The sequence below is a fragment of the Dromiciops gliroides genome, chromosome 4 (genome assembly GCF_019393635.1).
Source record: "Dromiciops gliroides isolate mDroGli1 chromosome 4, mDroGli1.pri, whole genome shotgun sequence".
In the NCBI taxonomy this organism is placed as follows: Eukaryota; Metazoa; Chordata; class Mammalia; order Microbiotheria; family Microbiotheriidae; genus Dromiciops; species Dromiciops gliroides.
Window position 1 is genome coordinate 484,182,541 of NC_057864.1, and position 23,511 is coordinate 484,206,051.

The 23,511-nt window shown below is 52.9% G+C and overlaps 1 protein-coding gene across 3 annotated transcripts in view; it reads right to left on the minus strand.

Annotated features, from left to right (window-relative positions):
• Window positions 1-19,057: 19,057 nt before the first annotated feature.
• The window catches only part of DIS3L2 (DIS3 like 3'-5' exoribonuclease 2), a 334,795-nt gene continuing 330,341 nt past the window's right edge, over window positions 19,058-23,511 (minus strand). For all 3 annotated transcript variants that reach the window (XM_043963981.1, XM_043963979.1, XM_043963980.1), the window contains 5 exons: window positions 22,431-22,578; window positions 21,771-21,901; window positions 21,497-21,601; window positions 19,821-19,922; window positions 19,058-19,495 (listed from right to left, as the gene is read on the minus strand). In XM_043963981.1, coding sequence (XP_043819916.1) covers window positions 19,382-19,495; window positions 19,821-19,922; window positions 21,497-21,601; window positions 21,771-21,901; window positions 22,431-22,578 — 600 coding nt within the window. In that variant the 3' untranslated portion in view covers window positions 19,058-19,381. The remainder of the gene's footprint in view (window positions 19,496-19,820; window positions 19,923-21,496; window positions 21,602-21,770; window positions 21,902-22,430; window positions 22,579-23,511) is intronic.

The following is a 23,511-nucleotide window of genomic DNA, read 5'->3' on the forward strand; positions in this document are numbered from 1 at the left end:
GCCCCCCCCCCACTTGTTCTATTCTCTTGTTCAAATATGAGCCCATTGAGGTGAGGAGCTGTCTCATTTCTGTGTCTGCATCCCTAGTGCCTGACACAGTGCCTGGCACATAGTGGGTGCTTTTTCATTCACTTGAATGAGGGAATAACATGGGCAGCTATGTTGATCATGTCAGAGCTTGGATTGGAACCCAGATCTGTCACCTTCAAGAACCAAGACTCTTCTGAGCTGATACCGGCTCAGGTACCCCCCCCCCCCATGCTGTTTCCTAAGGCCCTGAAGTATGCTGCTTGGCTATAATGAATGGAGACTTTAATACTATCTATCACTTTGGTTGACGGTGGAAATGAACTATGGCCTAACTTAATTAATTTGCTGCTAGTGGCACTGGTTTCTGTTTATGGAATCTGATGGCAGTTCAGACTCAGAACAGGGAAGGCTCACCATCAGGAGGTGGTGGGGTTCACTATCCACGGCCAAGTTCTGAAACATGGCCTACCAGGGGATGCCACAAAGCACCTTGGTGGGGAGGCTAGGAAAGGTTCACTGGGGTTGTAGGGAGGCCCCAGCGTGCTCTGACACTGTCTGCTGAGGGCAACAGCTTCAGTAGTGTGGAGGTCAAACGCGCTCATTAATCCTGGGCAAACTGCAGTACCTGGGATAGACCCAGCATTCCTCAGGAGGAGGGTGTGTCTGTTTGGAGGAGATTAAGAGGAAAGATAGAGGGAAAGGCAAGAGAGAAAGGGAGTGAGAGAAGAGAGGAGAGAGGAGAGGAGGGAGGGAGGGAGGGGAGGGCATGAGGGAGAGAAAGAGGGAGATTTCAGCTTTGACTTTGGTCTCCATTTCCTGGTGATAGACCCTTTGACAGAAACAATGGGAATTGATTTGAGGCTCTTAGAGGCTTCTGGGAGGGGACTGTGTGTCATTTAGGTTTGGCAGGAAGCTGACATGGATTCTTGGAAGGAACCAGGAGAAGTGACAGTGCCTTTGAGGGTCATAGAATCTTAAAAAAAAATTTTTTTTATTGATCTCCCCTATTTTTACATGACTTTCAGTTCCCAAAATATTTCTCACCCCTCCCCAATCCAGACAGCCATTCCTTATAACAAATAGTCAAATCGAGAACCAACAGAACATTTCAAAAGCACAACTACCCAGCACCCCCGCTGAGTCTGAGACTGCAGGACCTCCCACAGTCATCCCCTCCCACCTCTACAAAGAAGGGGCAAAGCTGCATCTCTCCTTTGGGGGGTTCTGAATGAGTATTGTAAGTCTCTAGCGTTCACTTTCGGGGCTGTTGTAGGCTAGGTCTTTGGTTTTCATTTACAATTCAACAGGGAGAAATGCAGTCTCGCATATGGGCTTAAAAACCAACTTCCTAATTACAATCAGGGGAGACAACCACTGTTCTGAAGGTCTGAGGGTCTCAGTGGCCTGCAAGCTCCAAGTTTCACTCTTGGGCTATGTCAGAAGGGGCACAACTTCTAGGAGCAGGAAACTCATCATCTCACTGTGTCATCATGGAGCACATCTGGAGGGTGTTTGTTTTGCTGCTTTTCTGGGATGCTGAAGTGTTTGGACTGAGCCAGCTGTTCTGAGGTCACCTCCAACTCTCAACACCTGTGATTCCTTGTTGTCCATACTGTTTTTCTTCATTTTTATTTCCTCTGCCTCAATTCACAGACATCTTCCCCATGTGGTTTTTTTTATTTCAGAAGAACACAACACAACAGTAACATCCCATGACATTCTTTTACTACAAAGGGTTGAGTTTTGCATGTTGGAATCACAATTAGGAAGCCTTGAGTTCGAACCCTCTCTTCTGACATTTACTCACTGTGTGACCCTAGGCAAGTCCCCTCATCTCCCTCATCATAAAATGAGGGCTTAGACTACATGCTCTGTCATAAGCTTATGGACTGAAGACTGGAAAGAGCCTTTGAGGTCATTTAACCAACCCAAGGCCCTCATCTTATAGATGGAGTGAATTGGCTTGCTCAAGATCTGAATTTGAACTCTGCTCTTCCGACTCCAACCCCCTTTACTTTGTCCCATGCTGTCTCCCAGATTGATATCCCTGAGGTCCCCTCCAGCTCTAGAACACACAGATGTGCGTCTGAGGCAGCGGCTCTCCAAATGAGTGTTGAACCAGAGTCACAGGACCCAGGTTCAAATTCTGTCTCTGGTGCTTCCCTACCTACATGGCCTTGGGCAAGTGACCTAACCTCCCTGGATGAGTCTCCTCCTCTGTAAAATGAGAGGGAAGGGGGGCAGCTAGGTGGCACAGTGGATAAAGCACCGGCCCTGGATTCAGGAGGACCTGAGTTCAAATCCAGCCTTGGACACTTGACACTTACTAGCTGTGTGACCCTGGGCAAGTCACTTAACTCCCATTGCCCCACAAAACAACAAAAAACAACAAAAAAATAAAACGAGAGGGAAGAATGAAAAGCCTCCGAGAGCCCTTCCAGCTCTCAATTTAGAACCCCAAACAGTGGCTGATGGGGCCCAACTCATCCAGTCTTTACTGAGTGTCCTCTATGTGTAGTGTACTCACTGTTCTAGGCATAAGAATGTCCCATTCCCTCCAGGAGCAGAAAACAAGCTGACTGAAGGACTCTGGTATCCCAGGGAGCATTGGGCCTTGGGGAGTCTGCCTCCATAACCCCTACCACACACCTCTGCATCTCCTCACACCTCCTGCCCTTTGAACAAGGGCGTGATATTGAGACTGTGATAAGATTAATCCTGGAGGTTTTGAGACCTCCATGAGGGTTTCCCCTTAGGAGGGCTGTACGCTTATAGGACGAACTCCTGGAAAAATACCAACAATGTTTTCCAAAGGGTGGTACAGCTGTGTCCTCCAAATAATCTTGGTTTTCTCGCTGATAATACCCCCAATAATAATTTGCCCTGCCTCTGATACACAGCCTGGCCAGCTCCAGGGAGGCCACCTGAGATCAGAGTCTAAGAAGTGCCCCCTCAGAAGAGCTCCCTGGGGCACCCCTTCCCACTGGAGCACTCCCTTCCTGCTGCACAGACCTACGTCTCTGTGCTCCCCAACAGTGCTGCCCTTGTCATACTGTTAGTGTGCAGGCCTCAGTTAGGTTGACTCCCCTTTTATTCTCTCCCATTGCCCCTTCCCCATTGCTTGCAATTAAGCTTCCCACTGGATCAGCTCCCATTATTTTACATGTTATTCTCAGCACCCAAACTCATTAGAGGGTTGTTTTCCCTGGCTGACCCAGGGGCCTTTCCTTACAGGTAAACTGGGTTCCCAGACAAAGACTTAACCTAACTGACAGCTGCACCTACACCGGGGTCTGGGAGCCCAGTTGTAGAAAGCAAGGGTCAGTGGGGGAGCCCAGCATCCTCCCAGGAGGGACTGCCACCCAACAGAGATCCTGCCAGAAGGCATTCCAAGCCAAGGCCAAAGAAGAAAGCAGCTGATTTGGGTTTTAAGGCAAAAATGACAATGAGTTGTAGAACTCTGATTGGCTTGAATTGGGCAGCCTGCCTCTGAAGCAAACACAAGACTCTAGGTGGCTTTTGTGCCAACGACCAGGGGCCAACTTCCCAGGCCACCCACAAGCATCATCTGTTACCTGTGGTTTCATTGTTTAATGGGAATGTTCAGGATGGAGGCTCCCTCCCTCAGTGCAGGTCAGCTAAACCAGAGGGTGTCTGGGGCTCAGAAAGGCATCACACAGACGGTGTGCATCAAAGGGGAGACTGGAACCCAGGCATTAGTGACTCCTAGGTCACACCTCTGTCTACTGTGTGACACTCCCCAATCACTTAACCCCAATTGCCTCACAAAAACAAAAACAAAAAAACCAAAATAAGGTACCAGGACATCACCTCAGAAACAGAGATTTGATGTAGAAGCAGGGCTTGTTCAAGAAGGCCCTAACTTGTGGCTTGACATTGGCCAACAGCTTGGGAAGAAGCCTTTCTTCTAATAGCTCCCTGTTTTAAACAATAGGGCAGCTGGGTGTGCAGTGGATAGAGTGGTCAGGCCTGGAGTCAGGAAGACTTATCTTCTTGAGTTCAAATATGGCCTCTGATACTTACTGGCTGTGTGACCCTGGGCAAGTTACTTCTCCCTGTTTGCCTCAGTTTGCTCTTCTGTAAAATGAACTGGAGAAGGACATGGCAAACCACTTCAGTACCTTTACCAAGAAAACCCCAAACTGGGTCACAGATCAGACACAAGTGAACAACACCTTAAATAATTATTCTCGCTAAGTAGGTGCTAGGCTCAGGTATTCCAAGTTGTGTAAGCACCCTCTATGTATGTTTCTGGACCGCTGGAAGCTCTTCCCCTCTTCCTAAATAGAGCTCTGGGTACAAAGAGTGAACAACTGGAGGGAAAGTGTTGAGTTTAGGAGGTGCCAAGAATCCATCAGGGAAGGCCTCATGGAAGAAGCGGATCCAGAGTGGTACCTGGCTGACTGGGAACAACGTAGGTGTCCTAGAGGAGCCGAGAGGAGTGTGCTGAGAAGTGGACACTACGACTGCACAGGGAAGAGGGGGTGGAACTTGCTGTGCCCTTTAAACCTTCGATGGGAGCGTGGCCTTTCCTCCTGGCTCAGCCTCTGGGCAGCCTCCCTGGATGTCTGCCACGGCACCACAGCCCAAGCGGACGGCAAGAGCACCCTAGCTTAGTTCGTCCGTCCCATTTAGAGAACCCTTCCCAGCCTGCTTAGACACGGTCACTCCCTCCTCCTGGACACGCTCTGTGCTGTCCTGACACTGGCCCCTGGTCCCATTCCTGCCACGCCCTCCATCCTCCTCTCCGCCTCCTAACTTCCTGGGATTCTTCCAAGACTTAGCTCAGATCCCTCCTTCCTGGGAGGTCTTTCCCTCTGAGAATAACTTCCATTTACAGGCGATGCATCCACCCTCCATGTGTATTTATTCGAGCGTTGTCTTCCCCATTGGAACGAAAGCTCTTTGAGGGTGGGACCAGGGGTTTTCTTTCTTTCTCTGTATCCCAGCATCTAACACCATGCCTGACATCTGGAAAGTCCTTAACGAAGGAAGGCTCATTGAGCTCAGTGGTGTCTCCTGCTCTGTGCACACCATTTGTGCGGTCCTCGGGGCAAGGATACACATCTGATTTACAATTCATAATCATACCAGATTACACTTCTAGGTCTGCAAAGTGCTTTAACTACATCATTTAATTTGGTTCTCACAACACCCTTAGAAGGTAAGTGCGACCATTTTATTGATAAAAGAAACTGAGGCCCATAGAGGTTAGATAACTTGCTCACTTCTAGCAAGTGTGTGGGAATTACAGACCAGACTGGGTTCAAACCTCCCCACATTTACACAACCAACTCATAGCAAAGATGGGCGGGGGGGCGGGCGGAACTCATAAACATTAAATTTTTGCTAGTCCCTAAACTGCTTTTGGGACAGTCTTTGAGAATCCTTAGAAATGGGTCTTTACATTATACACAGTATCATCAACATTATGTGTTGATCAACTGTGATAGAGCAGATTCTTCTCACCAATCCAATGGAACAAGAAAGTGCCAAAGGACTCATGATGGAAAAGGCTCCCCAAATCCAGGAAAAAAAGGAACTGTGGAATATGGACGCTGATTGGACCACACCATTTCTTTTGGTTTTGGTGCTGTTGGTTTTCTGATTTGAGGTTTTTCCTTTGTGCTCTGATTCTTCTCATATAACATGACTAATGCAGAAATATGTTTAATGTTATTATGTATATATAACCTATATCAGATTGCCTGCTGTCTAGGGGAGAGGGGAGGGAGGGGAGGGCGGGAGAAAAATTTGAAATTGGAAATCTTATATAAACAAATGTTGAAAACTATTTCTACATGTAACTGGAAAATAATAAAACACTTTTATTTTTTTTAAAATGGGTCTTTGTAGGCAGTGCTGGCCCTACTGAGGGAATGCCAGGGATGTGTGAGCCCCAATCAGGGGGTTCACTTGCTAGTGTTAGTTCTCTAGAAATTTACACTTACAGAAATGAAGGGTAGTGTTTCCAGACTCACGTGTTTGGAGTGAAGATGACCTTGGTTCACCTAACTCCCCTGATACTTCCCAGCTGTGTGGTTCTGGGCCAATCATCTCACTTCTTTGGAACTTCTACTCATCCACAAATTGAGGGTAATAATAACTGTGCTATCTTGCCTCACAGGGTTATTTTTTTTTTTGGTTGGTTTTTTGTGGGGCAATGAGGGCTAAGTGACTTGCCCAGGGTCACACAGCTAGTAGGGGTCAAGTGTCTGAGGTCAGATTTGAACTCAGGTCCTCCTGAATCCAGGGCTGGTGCTTCATCCACTGTGCCACCTATTTGCCCCCTCACAGGGTTATTCTGAGGATCAAATGGGATGACCCACCAATTAAATTTAAAGCACATTAGGAGTGTCTGTTATTATTCTTTTCTTGCCTTACTCCACCCCACCCCACTCTATCCTAATCTTGATGGAGTTTGGTTCCCATGACACTAAATCTCATGTCCCATCAGTTTGTGGTGGACAACATGTAAGTCTTCAGGGTTTACTTGGCCACGAGTCTGTGGCAGGTCTGGGGAGAATCTTAAGTGCCAAGGTCTGAAAGGGAGGCTGGCTCATTTTTGGAGGGACATAAAACTGGAACAAGTTAGAATAATGAGCCTGCAAGCACTGCTATAACACACTATAGTATGATTGTTGAATATGGTTACTGTATCAGGTGTTTTAGCTTGACTGATACTTACTCTGTCACCAAAGAGGATTCAATCTGGAGAGACAGGAGCATTCTCTTTCCTCCCTCCAAATCACTGACATCAAGATGAAGTGCATTGATGAAATGCGATTCTGAAGTGTGTGTGTGTGTGTGTTATACCAACTTAGTGTAGCTAGACAGACAGGACAGCTTCACAGACAGTGAAGGAAAGAAGCCCGAGTTCAGTCGGAAGACACAGCTTTTTTTTTTTTTTTTTGGTGAGGCAATTGGGGTTAAGTGACTTGACTTGCCCAGGGTCACACAGCCGGTAAGTGTTAAGTGTCTGAGGCCGGATTTGAACTCAGGTACTCCTGACTCCAGGGCCGGTGCTCTATCCACTGCGCCACCTAGCTGCCCCAGAAGACACAGCTTTTTAACCTGGCTCTGCCGTACTAGCTAGCTGACCCTGGGCAAGTCTTTTCCCCTCACTCGCCCTCTATTTTCTTGCATGTAAATTGGGGAGGGCGGCTCAGACGCTCCAGGTCCGTATCCAGGATTCCTGGGTTAAAATGGTGATCTGGTCACATGGTTATAATTAATTTTACTTTGATAGAGAAGAAATCAAATGTTTACAATTTTTTCTTCTCCCTTTGTTGTTCTCTGATATGATCAGTGATGCCTAGTTTTTCCTACCATCCGACATTTATTAAGCACCAACTGTGTACCAGGAACTGGCTTAGAACACAATGTGTTCTGGACCCAGAGACAGGGAAATGAAAGTATCTGCCCTCGAGGAGTTCAGAGTCTGGGGTGGGGTAGGGGCGGGCACAACACCCACACAAGTACACACATTGTTTGGATAAAATCACTTCAAGAGAGAGGGAGTGCCCAGGAAAGGCTACCTCCAGGAGATGGTGCCTGTGCTGTGGTCTGAAGGAATCATTCATGGAAGGCTGTGTATGCAGGACAGCCTCACTTACTTGCTGGTGCTCAAAGGTCCTTCGCTCTTGGGGAACAAAGGCTTAAAATGCCAATTTCTAGGGCAGGAAGCTCACCTGGCTCATTCTCTCTCCCCGCAGAGTACCAGGCACGTGTCAGGGATGGACGAACCCCTTTCGGAGAGTAATGGGACCCAGAACACCTGATAGAGGCAGGAGGGAAGGACTGGAGGCTGCTCTGACTTGGTCTCTTCCCTGTCCCCCAGGAAGGCCACAGTGCATTCTGCACCCCCAAACCTAAGGCCACAGGTGGCCATGGGGCAGGGTGAGTGGAAGCCAGAAGATCCCAAGAGGCAAACTGTCAAACACTGGGAAGTCGGCAAGAATGAGGATGCCTCAGCCCCACAATCCCCAGGCCCTCATCTATCCGGCACCTTCCCACTCAGCAGAGCCAACATTCATTAAGCAGCCACAATATGCAAGGCACTGAGCTGGTGAGACAGCACTGATGACACAGTCACTGCCCTCACGGAGCTTACATCATCATCAAGTGATAATGAAATAATGTCGTCAATGGTACCTTTCCCTGGGGTGCGGGTTACAAAAGGGTAGGACATGAGTCTTTATCGTCCCACTTTTTTGTCTAATGGGGAATATGATGTGTGCACACAGAAGTAGGAGACAAGATGGGGGGAGGGAGATTGGGGGAAAGGGGTGGTCCTGGCTCTAGAAAATTGATCTGGGGACTGGGGGAGGGCCTCACGGGGAAGATGGCAGCCAAGCTGGGCCCTGCAGAGAGAGGAGGGTTCCAAGAGGCAAAGATGAGGAGGTAGATCATTCCAACTCAAGCCAAGGCACCCAGGGCAGAGAGGGAAAGATGAAGAGCAGCCAGGAGTGGAGAGGGGGGAGGAAGGTGGGGAGGCAGAACCAGATTAGAAGCACAGGTGGGAGCCTGACTATAGAGAGCTTTAAATGCCAGACAGAAGAGTCTGAATCTATGCTCAAGGCAATAGGGAGCCACTGAAGATGTTTCAAGTGGGAGAGGAAGGAGGTAGGGATCCTATTTAGACAGCTATTGCAATAACACTAAACCAAGGTAGTGGCCATGTAGGAGAGATGGGGCAAAGACGGGAACGAGATGGGGTAGAATTAATAGGATTTGGCAGCAAGGTGGATCTGCCAAGAAGAGGGGAGTGTTACAGATTGGGGAGATGGCAGAGCCCCAAACAGAAATAGGGAAGCTGGGAGGGAGCAGGTTTAGTGGAGAAGGGGATGAGCTAAATTGAGTCTGAGGAGTTGCTGAGATACTTGGTAAGGCCAAAGGCATCGGAGCTGGAAGAGATATTAAACACTATTGAGATTACTCCCTATCCTCAGTTTACAGAGGGAGAAACTGGGGCCCAGAGTGCAGGAGAAGATGTCTTATGTGATTGGGAAATCCAGAAATTAGCACAAGTATAGAGATAGTGTAGGGCAGCTAGGGGCACCAGATCCGAAGTCAGGAAGACCCATCCTCAGGAGTTGAAATATGACTTCACACTCACTAGCTGTGTGACTCTGGGGAAGTCACTTCACCCTCTGCCTCAGTTTCCTTACCTGTAAAATGAGCTGGAGAAGGAAATGGCAATCCACTCCTGTATCTGTGCCAAGAAAACGCCACATGGGGTCATGAAGAGTCAGACATAGCTGAAATGACTCAACAACAAGACCAACATTGAGATGGTAAAGTGGTAAGGTCAATAGATTGGGATGTAGGAGGACCTGGGTTTGAGTCCACTTTTCTTTTTTTTTAATTGCAGGGCAATGGGGGTTAAGTGACTTGCCCAGGGTCACACAGCTAGTAAGTGTCAAGTGTTTGAGGCTGGATTTGAACTCAGGTCCTCCTGAATCCAGGGCCGGTGCTTTATCCACTGCGCCCCCTAGCTGCCCCCGGGGAGTCCACTTTTCTTACTTGCTATCTGTGTGACTTCAGGCAAATCATTTGCCATTTCCAGACCTTTACTTATCAAGCATCCAGCGTGTGGAAGGCACTCTCCTAGGAGCTGAGGTTACAAAAGTAAACCACAGCAAAAACTGAGGCTGTTCTCCCAGCTCCCCAAGAACTCACGTGACTCTGGGAGCCAACGGGTGAAACAAGCAAAGCCCAGCTAATTGAAAGGGGAAGGCTGCATCAGCAAATGGGGAAGGGGACTGAGAAAGGCCAGACAGGTCTTGATGAAGTGAAGGATTCTAGGAGGCACAGCTGAGCTGGGGGTAAACTAAGGTAGAGAGAAAGACGATAAGGCCAATGAGAAAAGGTGGAGACCTCGAATGCTTACTTTGCTTCTGTTTTCACTACCAAGGAGCCTCATCACTGGACAAAAAATGGCTCACCAGGAAACCCCTCAATAAGTGAGGGGATAGTTGAATGCTACCCTTGAGGACTTCCAGTCACCAGGCCCTGAATCTGACAAAATTTAATAGGAATACATGTGACATCTCCCACTGGCTCAAAAGACCAAGTTCCCAAGTCTAGGGTGGGCAAGGCAATGGTCAGAGGGCAGCTCATCTGCAAGAGCAGCCCAAGGAGCCAGTATGACCTTTGGCTGCCCTGAGATGGGCCGGTGGTGCAGCCCTGCCGGACTGTGCCCGGGCCCAGGGGGCAGAATCTGGCTAAGGGGCAGAGGAAAAAAAAAAAACTTTCTGACAACAAGCTGTCCAGAAGTCCAATGGGCTGCCTTAGGGGGAGTGAACATCTCCACCCTGGGATGTGTGCCAGCACAGAAAGGGTTCATGAACACTCATCACTGTGTTGCAGAAGGGATTCTGCAGTTGAGATACATAGGGTAAAGGGTCTAGAAACAGACTCAAGGGAGATGAGGCCCCTGCCTGTTTTCAGCTCTGTGCAGTAAGGCATTAGGAGGGAAATGCCCTCTCTCAGGGCAGGGGTTCCGTGTGCCCACATCCCTGTGTGTGGCACCGAGCACAACACAGGGCCTTCATGTCTGATATTAGTCTTCACATGTTGGCACAGTACACAACACACAGCAGGCATCTAATAAAGGTGTTGATTGGCTGGTTGGTTCCCCCCCCCACCTTAAGCTGTGGGGGCCTTGGGGTGCTGGCAGCAGCCAGCCCTCTGACTTGCAGAGCTCAGCCTCATTCCAGGGGATGAGCCCTCCCCAGCCCAGGCTGGGGGTGAAGCATGCCACCCTGGATCACAGCACTTATGCTAAGAAAATTATAAACTTTTCTTTCGGCTTTTGTCATCTAGAGTAGCTGCCTCCAGAGACCAGAGCTATGGTTTGTGAGTTAGCTTTAATTCTGAACATGGGACCACAGGTTGTAAAGGATACTGGAGGCCATTTAATCTAACACCATTTTACATATGAGGAAACTGAGGCAGAGGGTGGCTAAGTGACATGGCCAAGGTCACACCAGGGAGGTCAGAGGTGAGATCTCAACCCAAGACTTTGAGCTCCAGATCGAAGGCCCCTCCCACTGTCCCTGCTGCCCGCCTGGGGAGGGGAAGGCATCCTGTCCCCCCAGCATCGTCCCTAGCTGGAAATCCTGAGGAGGACCTGCCATCCCACCAAGCAGACGCAACCTCACACGTCTGCTTCTGTCACTTCCCCAACACGTCGCTTTTCTTTTTCCGATTTGGGCTTTTTAAAAGTGAAGTCTCTGGAGCAAGTGAACCTGGGGTAAAAGAATCATGGTTTTCTTCAAAATTCCATCTCCAAGGGCTTCTGTAGGCGTGTTCCTGCCCTTGGAGGAGCCAGTGTCTGAAACCCTTCCCTGTGTCCCCCACCCCCAGGGCCCTTCCCTGACCCCCAGTGTCCCATTAGGCACCAGGTGCCACGGTTCCCTCCTTGGAAACTTCTGCTTATCTTCCATTTGGCCAGAATTTATTAATTGCCTACTGTGTGCCAGGCACACAGAGCACAAAGTCAGACATAAAATGGTCTCTGCTCTCAGGGAACTTACATTCTATCAGAGGAGACAACAGCTAGCTTTATAAATGGACAATGCGAGAGAGTGCAGAGGCATTGTGGGGAACATGGATGGGGTCAAGGTGAGGTGGGAGGGGGTCCCAGGCATGGGGGGAAGCCAGAACAGAGGTGGAGAGGGCCCAGAAGGGGAAGGAGGAGGGCAGGTGGCTGCAATGGGTCAGAGTAATAATGTGGCTGTGCAGTTGGGTCCATGGGATAAAGCCAGATCATGAGGGGCTTCCAATACCAGATGGAGGAGAAGTCTGTATTTTATCCTGAAGGTAAGAGGGAGCCCCTGAAGCTTCCTAAGGGAGAGGCAGCTATGTGTATGACTGTTGGGAGGGGAAACTGAGGCAGGGAGCCCCATCTGGAGGCTAGTGCAATCACCTCAACAAGAGGTGACTTTGAGGACCTGAATTAGGGTGGGCACCTCCTCCCCCACAGCCAGCTCCATCTGTTCTCACTGCCAGGGCAGAAGGCTGGGCACAAGATTCAGACGTGAGGGCTGCCACTCTCAAGACATCCCCAGCCTCCTCCAACACCCTCACTCCCCTGACCCACCAGAGCCCCTTTTCCCAAAGGCACTTCCCTGCAAGTGTGGAAGCCAAAGACCAAGGAGGCAGGGATGGGGTTTTGTGCAGTTACCTGCTCCCACACTAGCATCCCAACACAGCATCATCAGCTTGGCAGAGAGCACTTATCTGCACACCGAGTGCCGACCTTTCCATGAGGATGGTCGATAGGGCCAAGACAGCTGCCTTGAATGAAAACAGTGCACACATGGTGCCCGGTTCGAGGCAAAAGGAGACGTGGCTTTGAATGCCACCTCCGACCCTTACTGTGTGACTGTGGACGAGTCACTTAACGTCTAACGGCTTCTGCTTCATTGCTGGTGAAACAAAGCTTTAAAGACTGACTTCCGGGGCTCTGTAAGGATCCGATGGGACGGAGGTTAAACCCTCTGCCCATGGGTCACTGCCCCCTGGATGCCCGAGGGCCATAGGCTTGAAAGCTGGGAGGGGCCCATGAGGCAGCTGGTCCAACCCCATCACTTACAGATGAAGAACCCGAGGCCCGGCAGGGCGATGTGATTCACCCAACAACCCCCAGGTGAGGAGCAGAAGTAGGATGGGTTCCGGTCAGGGCTCTGCCACTTACTTATTCCATTGTCAGAACAACAGATGACTTAAGGAGTCATTTCCCAAAGGCATAAAGAATGTGTAAGGACGACCTCTTCCAGGACCTGCACGGACAGAAGGGATCTCCTCTGTGCAAGGCCCTGCCCCACGGAGATCACAGGCTTTACCAAAAATACAAAACCAAAACCTGTGGCTAATTTTGGGTCCTCCTTCTCTTGGGATTAATGCCAACTGGGCGACGGGTGGCCAGGGATGGCCCCCATGGTTTCATCACTGATGTAGCACAGTGATTATTCCTGAGAACATGCTGTCCTAAGTGTGAGCAACTTGTGGATGCAAGCTCTTAGAGGCATTCTCTCACTCGATCCAATTGTGACCCTCCCACCATTAATACTGGGGATTTGGGGGCAGCTAGGTGGTGCAGTGGATAGAGCACCAGCCCTGGATTCAGGAGGACCTGAGTTCGGATCCGGCCTCAGACACTTGACAATTACTGGCTGTGTGACCCTGGGCAAGTCACTTGACCCCAATTGCCTCACCCCCCCCCAAAAAAATACTGGGGATTTGACCGTAAACAATTTCCATTTTAACCAATATGGATGATGTTGCAAAATCTCTATTTTTTTTCATGGCCCGAATTCAAGTGGACAAACATTAAATAGCAGAAGTTAGAGGTTTACAAGTCTCCCGTGTGAGTCATGATGCTGTAAAGAAAAGCACACATGTCCCTGCGCTTGAAGAGCTGGTATTCTCCTGGGGCAATGTGGCATCACACCAAGCAGCACAGTCCTGGGAAGATGAAGGCCCCTCCCATTACAGAGAGGGTAGGGAGGCAGGTGAAGCTGAGCAGAAGAAAGAGAAGCCTTCTCAGCCGGGGAAAGCCAGGAGGCCGGGAGACCAAGGAGGAGGAAGTTACAACCAACCAAGCTGGAGAGCCACTGTTAGTTGCCTCGGGCAGAAGGAAAGCCTGAAAGTCTTGTGTGAACAGAGATGCTGAGGGGGTACAACTGGCCAGGGAGGAGGGAGAGGGAAGGGCCACGGAGACCTCCAAGGGTCATCAAATGTGGGTATACTGGAGGACGGCGGTGCCCACAACAGGAGGGGCAGGTTCCGGGGGGAGGAGATGATGAGCTCATGTTGGTGAGATGCCTCCCGGCCATGGGAGAGATAGAACACTGGAGACCCGGAGACAGAGAGATCGTGCCGGGAGTCACCTGGGACTGTGGGTACTAATAAGATCTCCGAGAGAGGGAAAAGAGGGGACGGAACCCTGGGAACACCGATGCTAAGGGGGCAAGAGCCCAATGGCAACCCAACAAAGTCTCCCCAAGGAGGGCTCTTATTGGCAGGAGGCAATCGTCACACTCGTCTGAGCAAGGGGTGTGGCGCACAGCATGAAAAACTGCCAAAACTGAGGAGGAAGAGACTGAGGAAGGGACCCCAGTCCCACGCCAGGGAGGAGGGTGAGTAGAGCTTGGGGGGGGCAGGGAGGAGGGAGTCAGAGGGAGCTGGCTCATAGGAGGTGGCCTCGTTTCCAAATATGCCCTCCCCTTCTCCGCACCCCGGAAGGACGGCTTCTACTTTTTTAGCGACGTAGGAGGTGGGGGCATCTACTGTGAGAGGCGGGGTTGGGGGCTCGAGGAGTAAAAGGGAAAGCAGGATAGAGGTCAATGAGGAATGACATTTTGGCACCAGCTGTGACCTGGCAGTGCCCCACAGGTGTGGCTTCTTCCATCCTCTCTGCAAGGTGGGGGAGATGGAGGAGGCAGAAGGTAAAGGTGACCCAGGCTTACAGACAGCCAAGGTGACTGCAGCGGGCCAAGGGTTCTAAGCCGGCAGTGACGAGGCTCTCCCTGAAACCCCTGGTTTACTGGCTCCAGGTGTGGCCCCTCTGAGGCCTTGGTCAGAAATTGTCTGTGAAAGGCATGGACCCTCCCTCATACTGGAAGCCCCCCTGGGCGGCGTGCCCGCCCTCCACTGCTTTCTCAGGTGCTGCCTCGGAGTCGTCAGGCACCAAGGGGCTGCTCCTCCCGCCTGCTGGGCTCAGTCTCTCCTCTCTGGGCTGAGCAGCTTAGGTGCTGCCTGTTTTAGGATCCACCTTACAGGGTATAGCATCCTTTGTCTGAAAAAGCAGAGGGACGTGGGAATGCCTGCTTGGGGCTGTAATAATTTGGGCACATTTGGCTTGGAGAAACTCAGTGGGCTCAAGAGCCTGGCTCAGTCACTGGTGGCTTCAGTCTTGGTATCAATTCAATCCAAACCACACTTATTGAGCCTCCTGGAAGCAACAAGGATAAAGAAGAACAGTCCTTGTCTGCAGGAGGGGATGTTTTACCTAAGTGGACGTCCCTAGACTTGACCTTCCCAAGCATAACTGCTGTAAAAAGCCTGGCCTCTCTCCAGCCATAACCTGGGGGTCAGGGAAGCTCTGGGGTGCGCTGGTGGCTTCTTAGGGGGTAGAAGAGGACACAGGTCACCTGCATGGGCCATGGTTAGGATGAGGTTCATCCCTTCTGATCTTTGGGCCAATGAGAGTGGCTAATTCAACCCCCTCCTCTTGTCCATCTCAGTCTCCCACCCTAAGCCACTTTGCTTGGTAACCCAGCCTTGTTTCCTTCTCCAGTGAACCTCAGAGAAATGTGGGAAGGAGGCGGGAGATGGAGGAGAGAGGACCGTGGTTGCATTCCTGGCCCTGTCATTTACTAGCTGGGTGGCCCCAGGATCTCTCTGGAAATCTGGATCTTGGCACCTCCTTTGCCCAAGGAGATGGATGGACTGGCTACCCGCCAAGGCCTCTCCCAGTGCAAAGTCTAGGATTCTTTGATCCTGTGTCCTCTGGATGCTGCTGCTCGAGGAGAGGTAAATCTAGATTTCACCTCAGTCACAAGTTTGCCAAGACTGACACTAAGAAGGCCAGTGCTACCTCTGACTTCCTGCAGGGTCCTAGATACTCTTTCAAGCTGTGCTGTCCTGGAGTCTGGAGTCCAAAGGGCATGGGGTATTTGCTGAGGATGAACACTCACCTCCTTTCATTCTCTCTCTCAAATATAAGGTCTTGATGCAAACACGGTATACTTGTAGATTTAGATAAGGAGGGGCTGAGATGGTGTTTGTACATCATGGCTTCTACATTATACTCATCTCTAGAGCCTCATTTATTTCTGGTATCTTGCAGGGAAAACCCTAGAGCCTTAGGGGAAAGCAGTGAATCTTGGTCACTAAGAGACCGTTAAATGGGCAGCAGCTGGGAAAGGGACCCTTCCATCTCGGAGTGTGTGACAGAGGAGAGCAAAGCCTGGCATCAGGGGACAGGCAGTCTGGATCTTAGGAGAGGAAGCCAGCTGGGGAGGGATGGTCTCTCTTGGTGATGAAATTCTGAAGACGTAAAAAGAAACGATACCAACGAGGTGTCAGGAGGCAGACACAAAGGAAGGGTGTGGACAAACAGGAAGTTCCCTGCCCAACCACGGTTTTAAGAAGACACTGATGGAAGATGAAAACAAGGCAGGGAATGGATGGTGAACTCAAAGGGGTGGCATGGTCCTTGAAGACCTGTCTCAGGGGCACCAACGCTCAGATTGAGCTGAAGCTGGAGGAAGACCAAGGACAACCACCCGTTTGGCCACTGGTCTTTAGCTTGCTGGAGGAAAGGTCAGGACCACTGCCTGAGGGTGGATGGGATGACTCTGCTACGGAGAATGATCTTTGCACTAGGAAGAACAAAAATGGCAGAGGGAGGTGACTCCCCAGATGAGGACGGAGATGGCATGAAAGCATCTACTGCCCTCCCGAGTCCCAGCCCTCTAGGGTCGTGAAAGGGCTGGCGATGGTGATGTGATTCCAGCCCACTCGAGAACCTGGGGAACGGCAGAGACCCTGTGGGATGGGAGGGATACATGGGTACAGCTGAATGGCAGAATCCACATGGAAGGGATCCCCAGGCATCTGTGTTTGGCCCTGGGCCATTCACTGTTTGATCGATCTCTTAGTTTTGGGGTGGGGGGTTTGCAAGGCAATGGGGGTTAAGTGACTTGCCAGATTTGAACTCAGGTCCTCCTGAATCCAGGGCCGGTGCTCTATCCACTGAGCCACCTCGCTGCCCTGATCAATCACTTCAAAAAGGGCCTGAATGGCAGATTTCATACCATATCGGGCAGAGAGGATGCAAGAAAGGTCTCGATGGTCTAGAACTTTGGCCCGAATCTAATGGTGTTTAATTGATAGACATGTAAAGTCTTGTGTTTGTGTCCAGAATCAAACCTCACAAGGAGCAGGTGGTGGGGGAGGGGCAGGGGGGTCTGGCTAGAAAAGTCTCTAAAAACTTTCTGTGGGTTCCAGCGGATGGCAGGCTGGCAGTTAGGAGAGGCTGCACATCCAGGACTAGGGGGGGTGAGACGCCTGCCCTGTTCTGCTCTGGCCAGACCCCACCTGGAGCACCACAGTCAGGTCTGGGCTGGAGAGTATCCAGAGGAAAGCCACTAAGATGGCGGTGAACCGAGAGCTGACACCGTATGAGAATCCACTGGAGGAATGGGCAGATTGGGCTGGAGCCGACAGCCAGCTTCAAGCACCCCAGGGACTGTCATGGGGTAGAGGGGAGTGTTAGACTTGTCCATCTGCCAAGGATGGAAGGGGCAGAGAGACAAAGTAGGGCGCATGGCGAGGGAGACGGGCCGGCGGTGCTATTGCAAAGTGGGATGGCCGATTCAGAAGGTCACGGGGGTCTCTGGACACTCGGGGGCCTCTCGAGACTCTCTGAAGAACTGACAGACAGACGTCCAGGGCTCCCTTCCTTCCTCCATCCAGGCCATTGGCGTTTGGGCAAATCTAGCATGGTTTGGATCACAAATTGATATCCCAGGCACCAGTTTGGTTTTCCTGATGTTGGTCTAGAGTCTTCTAGAATCTCAATGGGGGAGATGGAAGCTGATAAGGTAAAAACGGGGAGCCAAGGGCAGACAGTGCCTCAGGGCCTGATGGACCACTGGTATCTCCCCTGGGCCTCAGTGTCTTTTTCCACAGTAAATGTGGCTAGGAAACCTAAGGATGGAGGTGGCTGCAATGTGCTCCCTTCCTTGGGGTTCTTTCCCAGAGCCCTTGAAATGCCAGGAAGCTGGGTGGAGGAAATAGTCTCATTGGGCACATTCCAATAAGCCTGTTTCCCTTCTCTGACCGGGGGAAGCTTGGTTGGAAGGGTCCCCTGGGGATGAGCCCAAAGGGGAGCTCATGTTGCTCAGGGACCACCATGGTGAAGGACAAGCATGCTGTGACCTCAGAGGGTCTCAATCCAATCCAGACCCGAGCTGAGTCACCCTCGAAAAACCAGCCCCCTCAATGCTTCCTTCATCTTTTAAACAATGCAATGATCATTAAAGCAAACCAAAGGATGACAGAGAGAGGGCCCGAGAGCTGTCCAGCGGACTGAAGCCCTGCCTCCCTACGACATCACACCTCTGCATCTGGGATGGTCCCCGTTTCCTCCTCTCCTGGTGGCTGGAGTGAGGAGGCAACAGCATCCCTTTTGTTTCTGCTGCTGCTGACCCTTACCCATGTCCTCTCTACCGTGAATGAATACATCCTGACCTAAAATGTGACTCGACTCCCCTTCATCTATTCTTTTCTTTTAAAATAAAGTACACGGTCTCAGAACCGCATCTGCATCACAAGCCACTGAACTGTGGCCTCGGAGCTGGACGGGCCTTGGGGGCCAACCTGGAGAGCAATGTCCTCTCCCAAATCCTCAGGGAAGGCTCTGGTCCAGCCTCTGCTTGAAGACCTCTAGTGAAGGGGAGGCCATCCATCCCACCCCCCTGGGCGCTCACTCTGCTTCCTCTGCCTCTTGGGAAGGTGCCCCCTGCCCCCAGTCCTGCCTCTCAGGGCCAGGCAGAAGCCGTCACCTCCGGGAGCTGGCTTAGGACGAGGAGAGGGAAGTGCCCGGGAAACAAAAGCTCAGACCTCGTGAGGTTCTGTTCCCCGATGAGGACACTGGCCCGAATGTCACGAGGACGTCATGAATGGCCACTGCCAACTTGGGTGCGCTGCTGGGGGGAGGGGATTCTGCTGATTTATGGGGGGTTGGGGATCTCATCTACCTCAGCTATTTTTAATGAGTAGAAATGACATGCTAAGCATAAAGCTCTGCTGGGGTGGGCCTATCAATCATCCAGGGCTCCAGAGAGATAACCTGGGTCGCCGAGATGTCCCTGGTGCCTCGTGGCAGTGAAGAATCCAGCACCATAGGGGGATCAGAAGCAGGGGGCCCCTTGTCCACGCTCTCTTGAGAGCAGCCAAGACCCCTCCAGCTGCCACATATACTAGACCATCCCTTCTCATTCCATTTATTCTGTTTATGTGGATTTACCCAGAAAGCCCCAGGCTGGCCAGGCCAGGCGGCCACACCACCCCCGAGGGGTCTGCTGGGCGAGCCAGGAGCAGGGGGCATGCCCTGCTTGGGGGGCAGCACCTGAGCCCCCTCTCCCAATACCTTAGTCCAGCCCCCCCCCCTCTTTCCACCTACAGTTCATGTTAAAATTAAACTCCAACAAAACTCCCAGCTTGTTCAACTTCACTTCAACTTTAAACAAATTTAAAATCCTCTCTGGCTTGGAGAGGCCCCGGGGGTCGCCGTGCTGGGCACTCATCTGCCTCAATCCTTCGGGCCGGAGGCCCCCACCCCTGGCCTCTTCAGGACAGCTCTGAACTTGAGGTTATCGTCCTCGGCCTCCAGCATCACCTCCACCAGGCTGAAAATGGCAATAACCTGCAGCAGGAGAGGGCAAAGGTCAGCCCCACTGGAGAGCCCAGCCTGGCCCGGCCCATGCCCCTTCCACAGGACCAGCAGCCACGGAAGGGTCCAGGTGCTCCCTGTGGCCTACACCAGTGGGCAGTGCAAGGAGGCCCTCGGGCCACAGTGGGTGAGGGCCTGGCTCTCTGGGGGCTGGGGTGGGGAGTGAGCTCCCACATGAGCAGGGCTTCGGGGGCCTGTCTGAGAGACGGCTGGGCAGGACGGGAGACAACAGTCTGGACGCCCTGACTGCGGCCGGGCTCACTGGCCTCTCCCTCGGCCGACCTCTGGCCACTCTCACCTGGTGCACGGCCTCCTGCTGGGGGTTCTCGGGCTCCCAGATGAGGGTGAGCTCCGGCTTCTTCCCCACCTTCCTAAAACGGTAGTCCTGTAGTGGCAATGCCTGGGGACAGACAAAAGGAGCCCTTCAGGGTCCGTCCTCGGGCTGCTGACGCTGTGCCTCTGACCCACCTCCATGCCACAGCTTAGTGAGAGACAAGCTGCTGGGTGAGGGCAGCTGGAGTTCTTCAGAGCCCAGGCTGCAGGAGAAGTAAGGAGGCCACGGCCATCAGCGGGCATCCACAGAAGCCTCAGCGGGCTCACGGCCCATCTGGACATGTGCCGTGCTGCTCACCACCCTGCTACTTCTATGTGCGGGGACCCAAGAAGCCTGGGACATGCTGCTGGGGGCTGGGGAGTCCTGGCAGGAGAGGAAGGAGGCCCTTTCACCCCTACACGAGGGTAGAGCTCAGTGTGGCTTAATGCCCAGGAATCTGGCACATCCCAGGAAGCTGGGCAGGTGGCAGAGCCAACTCGAGGGCTCTGAACGGGAGATGGGAGACCTGTGGGATTTTCTGTTTCAGGTCTGTAGCCTCGTCGGGCCCTACTTCGACGCCTCACTGGGGCATGAAGGCATCCCCAGGTTCTGGAAGGCCATGCCTGTGGAGTACAAGCCTGGCGGGCCCCGCCTCAAGTGAGAAAGGCTTCTAGTTCAGGCCCAGCGGAGAACCAACTGGACACCTGTGGTCTGGCAGCCCCTCCCGCCAAGCCCAGAGAGGCTATGCCATCGACCACACCAAGAGAGGGGGCTGGGGTTGGCTCCACAGCGCAGCTCCTGGTAAGCTTGGAATGCCAAGGCCAGGACACGGCCCCATTCTCAGAAGGACTTAGGGTGGGCACATGATACAAGCACCCAAGGGTGCAGGGAACACAGGCCCAGCCTTCCAAGAGGAGCCAATGTCAAAGGCCCCTATGGCAGCCGCAAGAACATGGGGGCTTACGCTACCCAGAAAGACGCTGACCCGCAGGTCTGCTCCAGTGGGAAGTGCTCCCAGGGATCCTCATTGGGTCCCTCAACTGAACGTGGGGCCAAGAAAAATGAGTCAACAGTCGAAGGCTGAGTCGACCTATTTCTTTCTTTCTTTCTTTTTTTTTTAAAGTGAGGCAGTTGGGGTTAAGTGACTTGCCCAGGGTCACACAGCTAGTAAGTGTCAAGTGTCTGAGGTCGGATTTGAACTCAGGTCCTCCTGACCCGAGGGCCGGTGCTCTATCCACTGCGCCACCTAGCTGCCCCAGAGTTGACCTATTTCTTACACCTATAGTCATTTAAAAGGGGTCGTGGGTGGGAGTAGCTGAAGCAGGCCTGGGCTAAAGGTCCCTGTCTTCACACAATCCATGGCAGCGCTCTCTGCACCACTTCCCCTTTAAGGACACTCAGTCACAGCTCGGTGAAGACACAGCTAAAGGGGACAGGGCAGGGAGAAGAGGCCGAGGGACAGGGATGTGGCGGGGGCCTCCCGTCTCCCCGTTCTCGGCTGGGGAAAGCTCTGGTTTGGGCACCAGCCGGAGGCCCCGGGGCTGTGCCCGCCTTCTGCTCCTCTCTCTTCCCATGGCCGATCACAGCAAGGCTCGGGCCTTGCCTCCCCCCGTCCCCAGGGGGCCAAAGCCGCTCTGCCCCCAGCCCCCGGCCGCACTCACGTTACAGTAGACGCGCTTCTGCACTCCAAAGCGTAACACCAGCACGTCGAAGGCCTTGTTCAGGACCCCCATCACCATGGCCTCTGACTCTAAGGGGCCGCTCTCCTGTGGGAGGCAGGGATACCACGAGGTCAGCTGCAGGCCCAGGGGCTGCACCTGGGCCTCAGCCTCTACTCCCCTTTCCCAGGCAAGTCCAGAGACGGTGGGAGCCACAGAGGGCGGAGGAGTGAGCTCAGCTGGGGACAGAGAAGGGTCGGAGCCCCAGACACCTTACCCTGACCATGACCGCAAAGAAGAGGTTAGTGCTGAGTTCTTGCACCCGCTTGGAAGCCATCCGTCGGTCATTGCAGTGGTCAGCCCGCTTCTGGAGGGCATCTGCATCCAGGCTCAGGGGCTCTCTAGAACCTGGCGAGAGGAGAGGGGACGGACAATCAGGGGCCGCAGGGCGGGGTGGACACGGGCCCTGGGGAAGGAGACTAGCCAGGCAGGTCCCCCAAAGGCATGAGAAGGTCAGGCCCGGGGGGTCCTCGCTTTGTGCCGCAGACCCCCTCCCTCAGCAGGCAGGCTGAAGAAGATGAGGGGCCCCTTCTCAGAACTGCAGTCTTAGATACATGAAATCTAGAACCCCAATCATTGCTCTCTCTCTCTCACTGTGTTCACAGTCCCTCCCTCTGAAATCTCTCCACAAAGCACACGGGAGGCTGTGGCTCCAGGCTGAGGATGCCTGATCTAGCCGCTGTCATCTCTCTCTAGAGGGGAGAACTGGACTGGACCCCTCCAGTCTCCCCAGCTCTGGCAGACTGGGCTTCCTGGCCAGCTCCCCAGGCCTGGCCAGTGACTCTTTGGCCAGACTCTCCTGCCAGGTGACCTCCCTTGGTCTGGCCCTGTGGGAGGGCTCGCAGCCAGAGCCGGAGGGCTTTGCTCCCCAACTTACCGAGTGAGGCGGCAAGGAGCCGGTGCACCAGCACGTCAGCGAAGCGGCGGATGGGTGACGTGAAGTGGGTGTAGAGGGGCACATTGAGGGCATAGTGTCGAAACTGAGTTTCGTCCTGGAGCACACCCGTGCAGAAATACAAGGCCATCTGTGGGGAGAGGAGGGTCTCAGAGGGGCGGGGGAGCAACAAGGGCAGCTCCCTGACATCCTGGCCAGAGGGGAAGGGCACGCTGACCACGGAGAAGTCACCAGAATGAAGGCCCTGAATAAGGGGAGGTTGGCGGGCACCCACTGACTGCCCACAGAGAGCTTGGCACCCTTCCCCATGACCCCCATAGCGGCTGGTCGCTGTGAGAGGTGGGGGGACTGGTCCTCACTGGGGGTGTCTGACATTGGGATGGGGTATGGGTGACCGAGTGGGAAGTGGAAAAACCAGCCTCAGCCTGTGTCTGCTTCTGTGGGCATGAGTTCAGCCCCTGCTCTTCACCATCTCAGACAAAGGCACTTCTGGCTCTCACCTGGTCCACTGTCAGTCCAGGCCTGGCCCAGGAGGATACCACAGCCTGGACCCGCTGCCCTCCATCAGCCCCCACCCGGCTGGGACAGATCTCCTCTGGGGCAGCTTTTGGGGCAATGGTGAGGGGAGACACCAGCTCCAAAAAGGGCGACCCCCTTCCACCTGCATTTTCAAAGGTCCTCCCTGGGGGTCGGGGCCTCCACTCAATCGTGTTTGTTTTTGTTTTGGGTTTTTTTTGGTGAGGCAATTGGGGTTAAGTGACTTGCCTAGGGTCACACAGCTAGTAAGTAAGTGTTAAGTGTCTGAGGCCGGATTTGAATCCAGGTCCTCCTGAATCCAAGGCCGGTGCTCTATGCACTGTACCACCTAGCTGCCCCCTGCCTCCACTCAAGCTTAGGAGGAGACGGAGGCACCACAGGGGCTCACCTGAGCCAGCACCTGGGTGGAACAGCCTGGCTTTCCCAGAAGCCTCTGCTGTCCCCTGCCTGCTCTTCCAGACCCCCAGGACAAGAAAAAAAGGAAGCCTGATGGGCTGGAGCCGCTAGGTGGCGCCATGCAGCATAG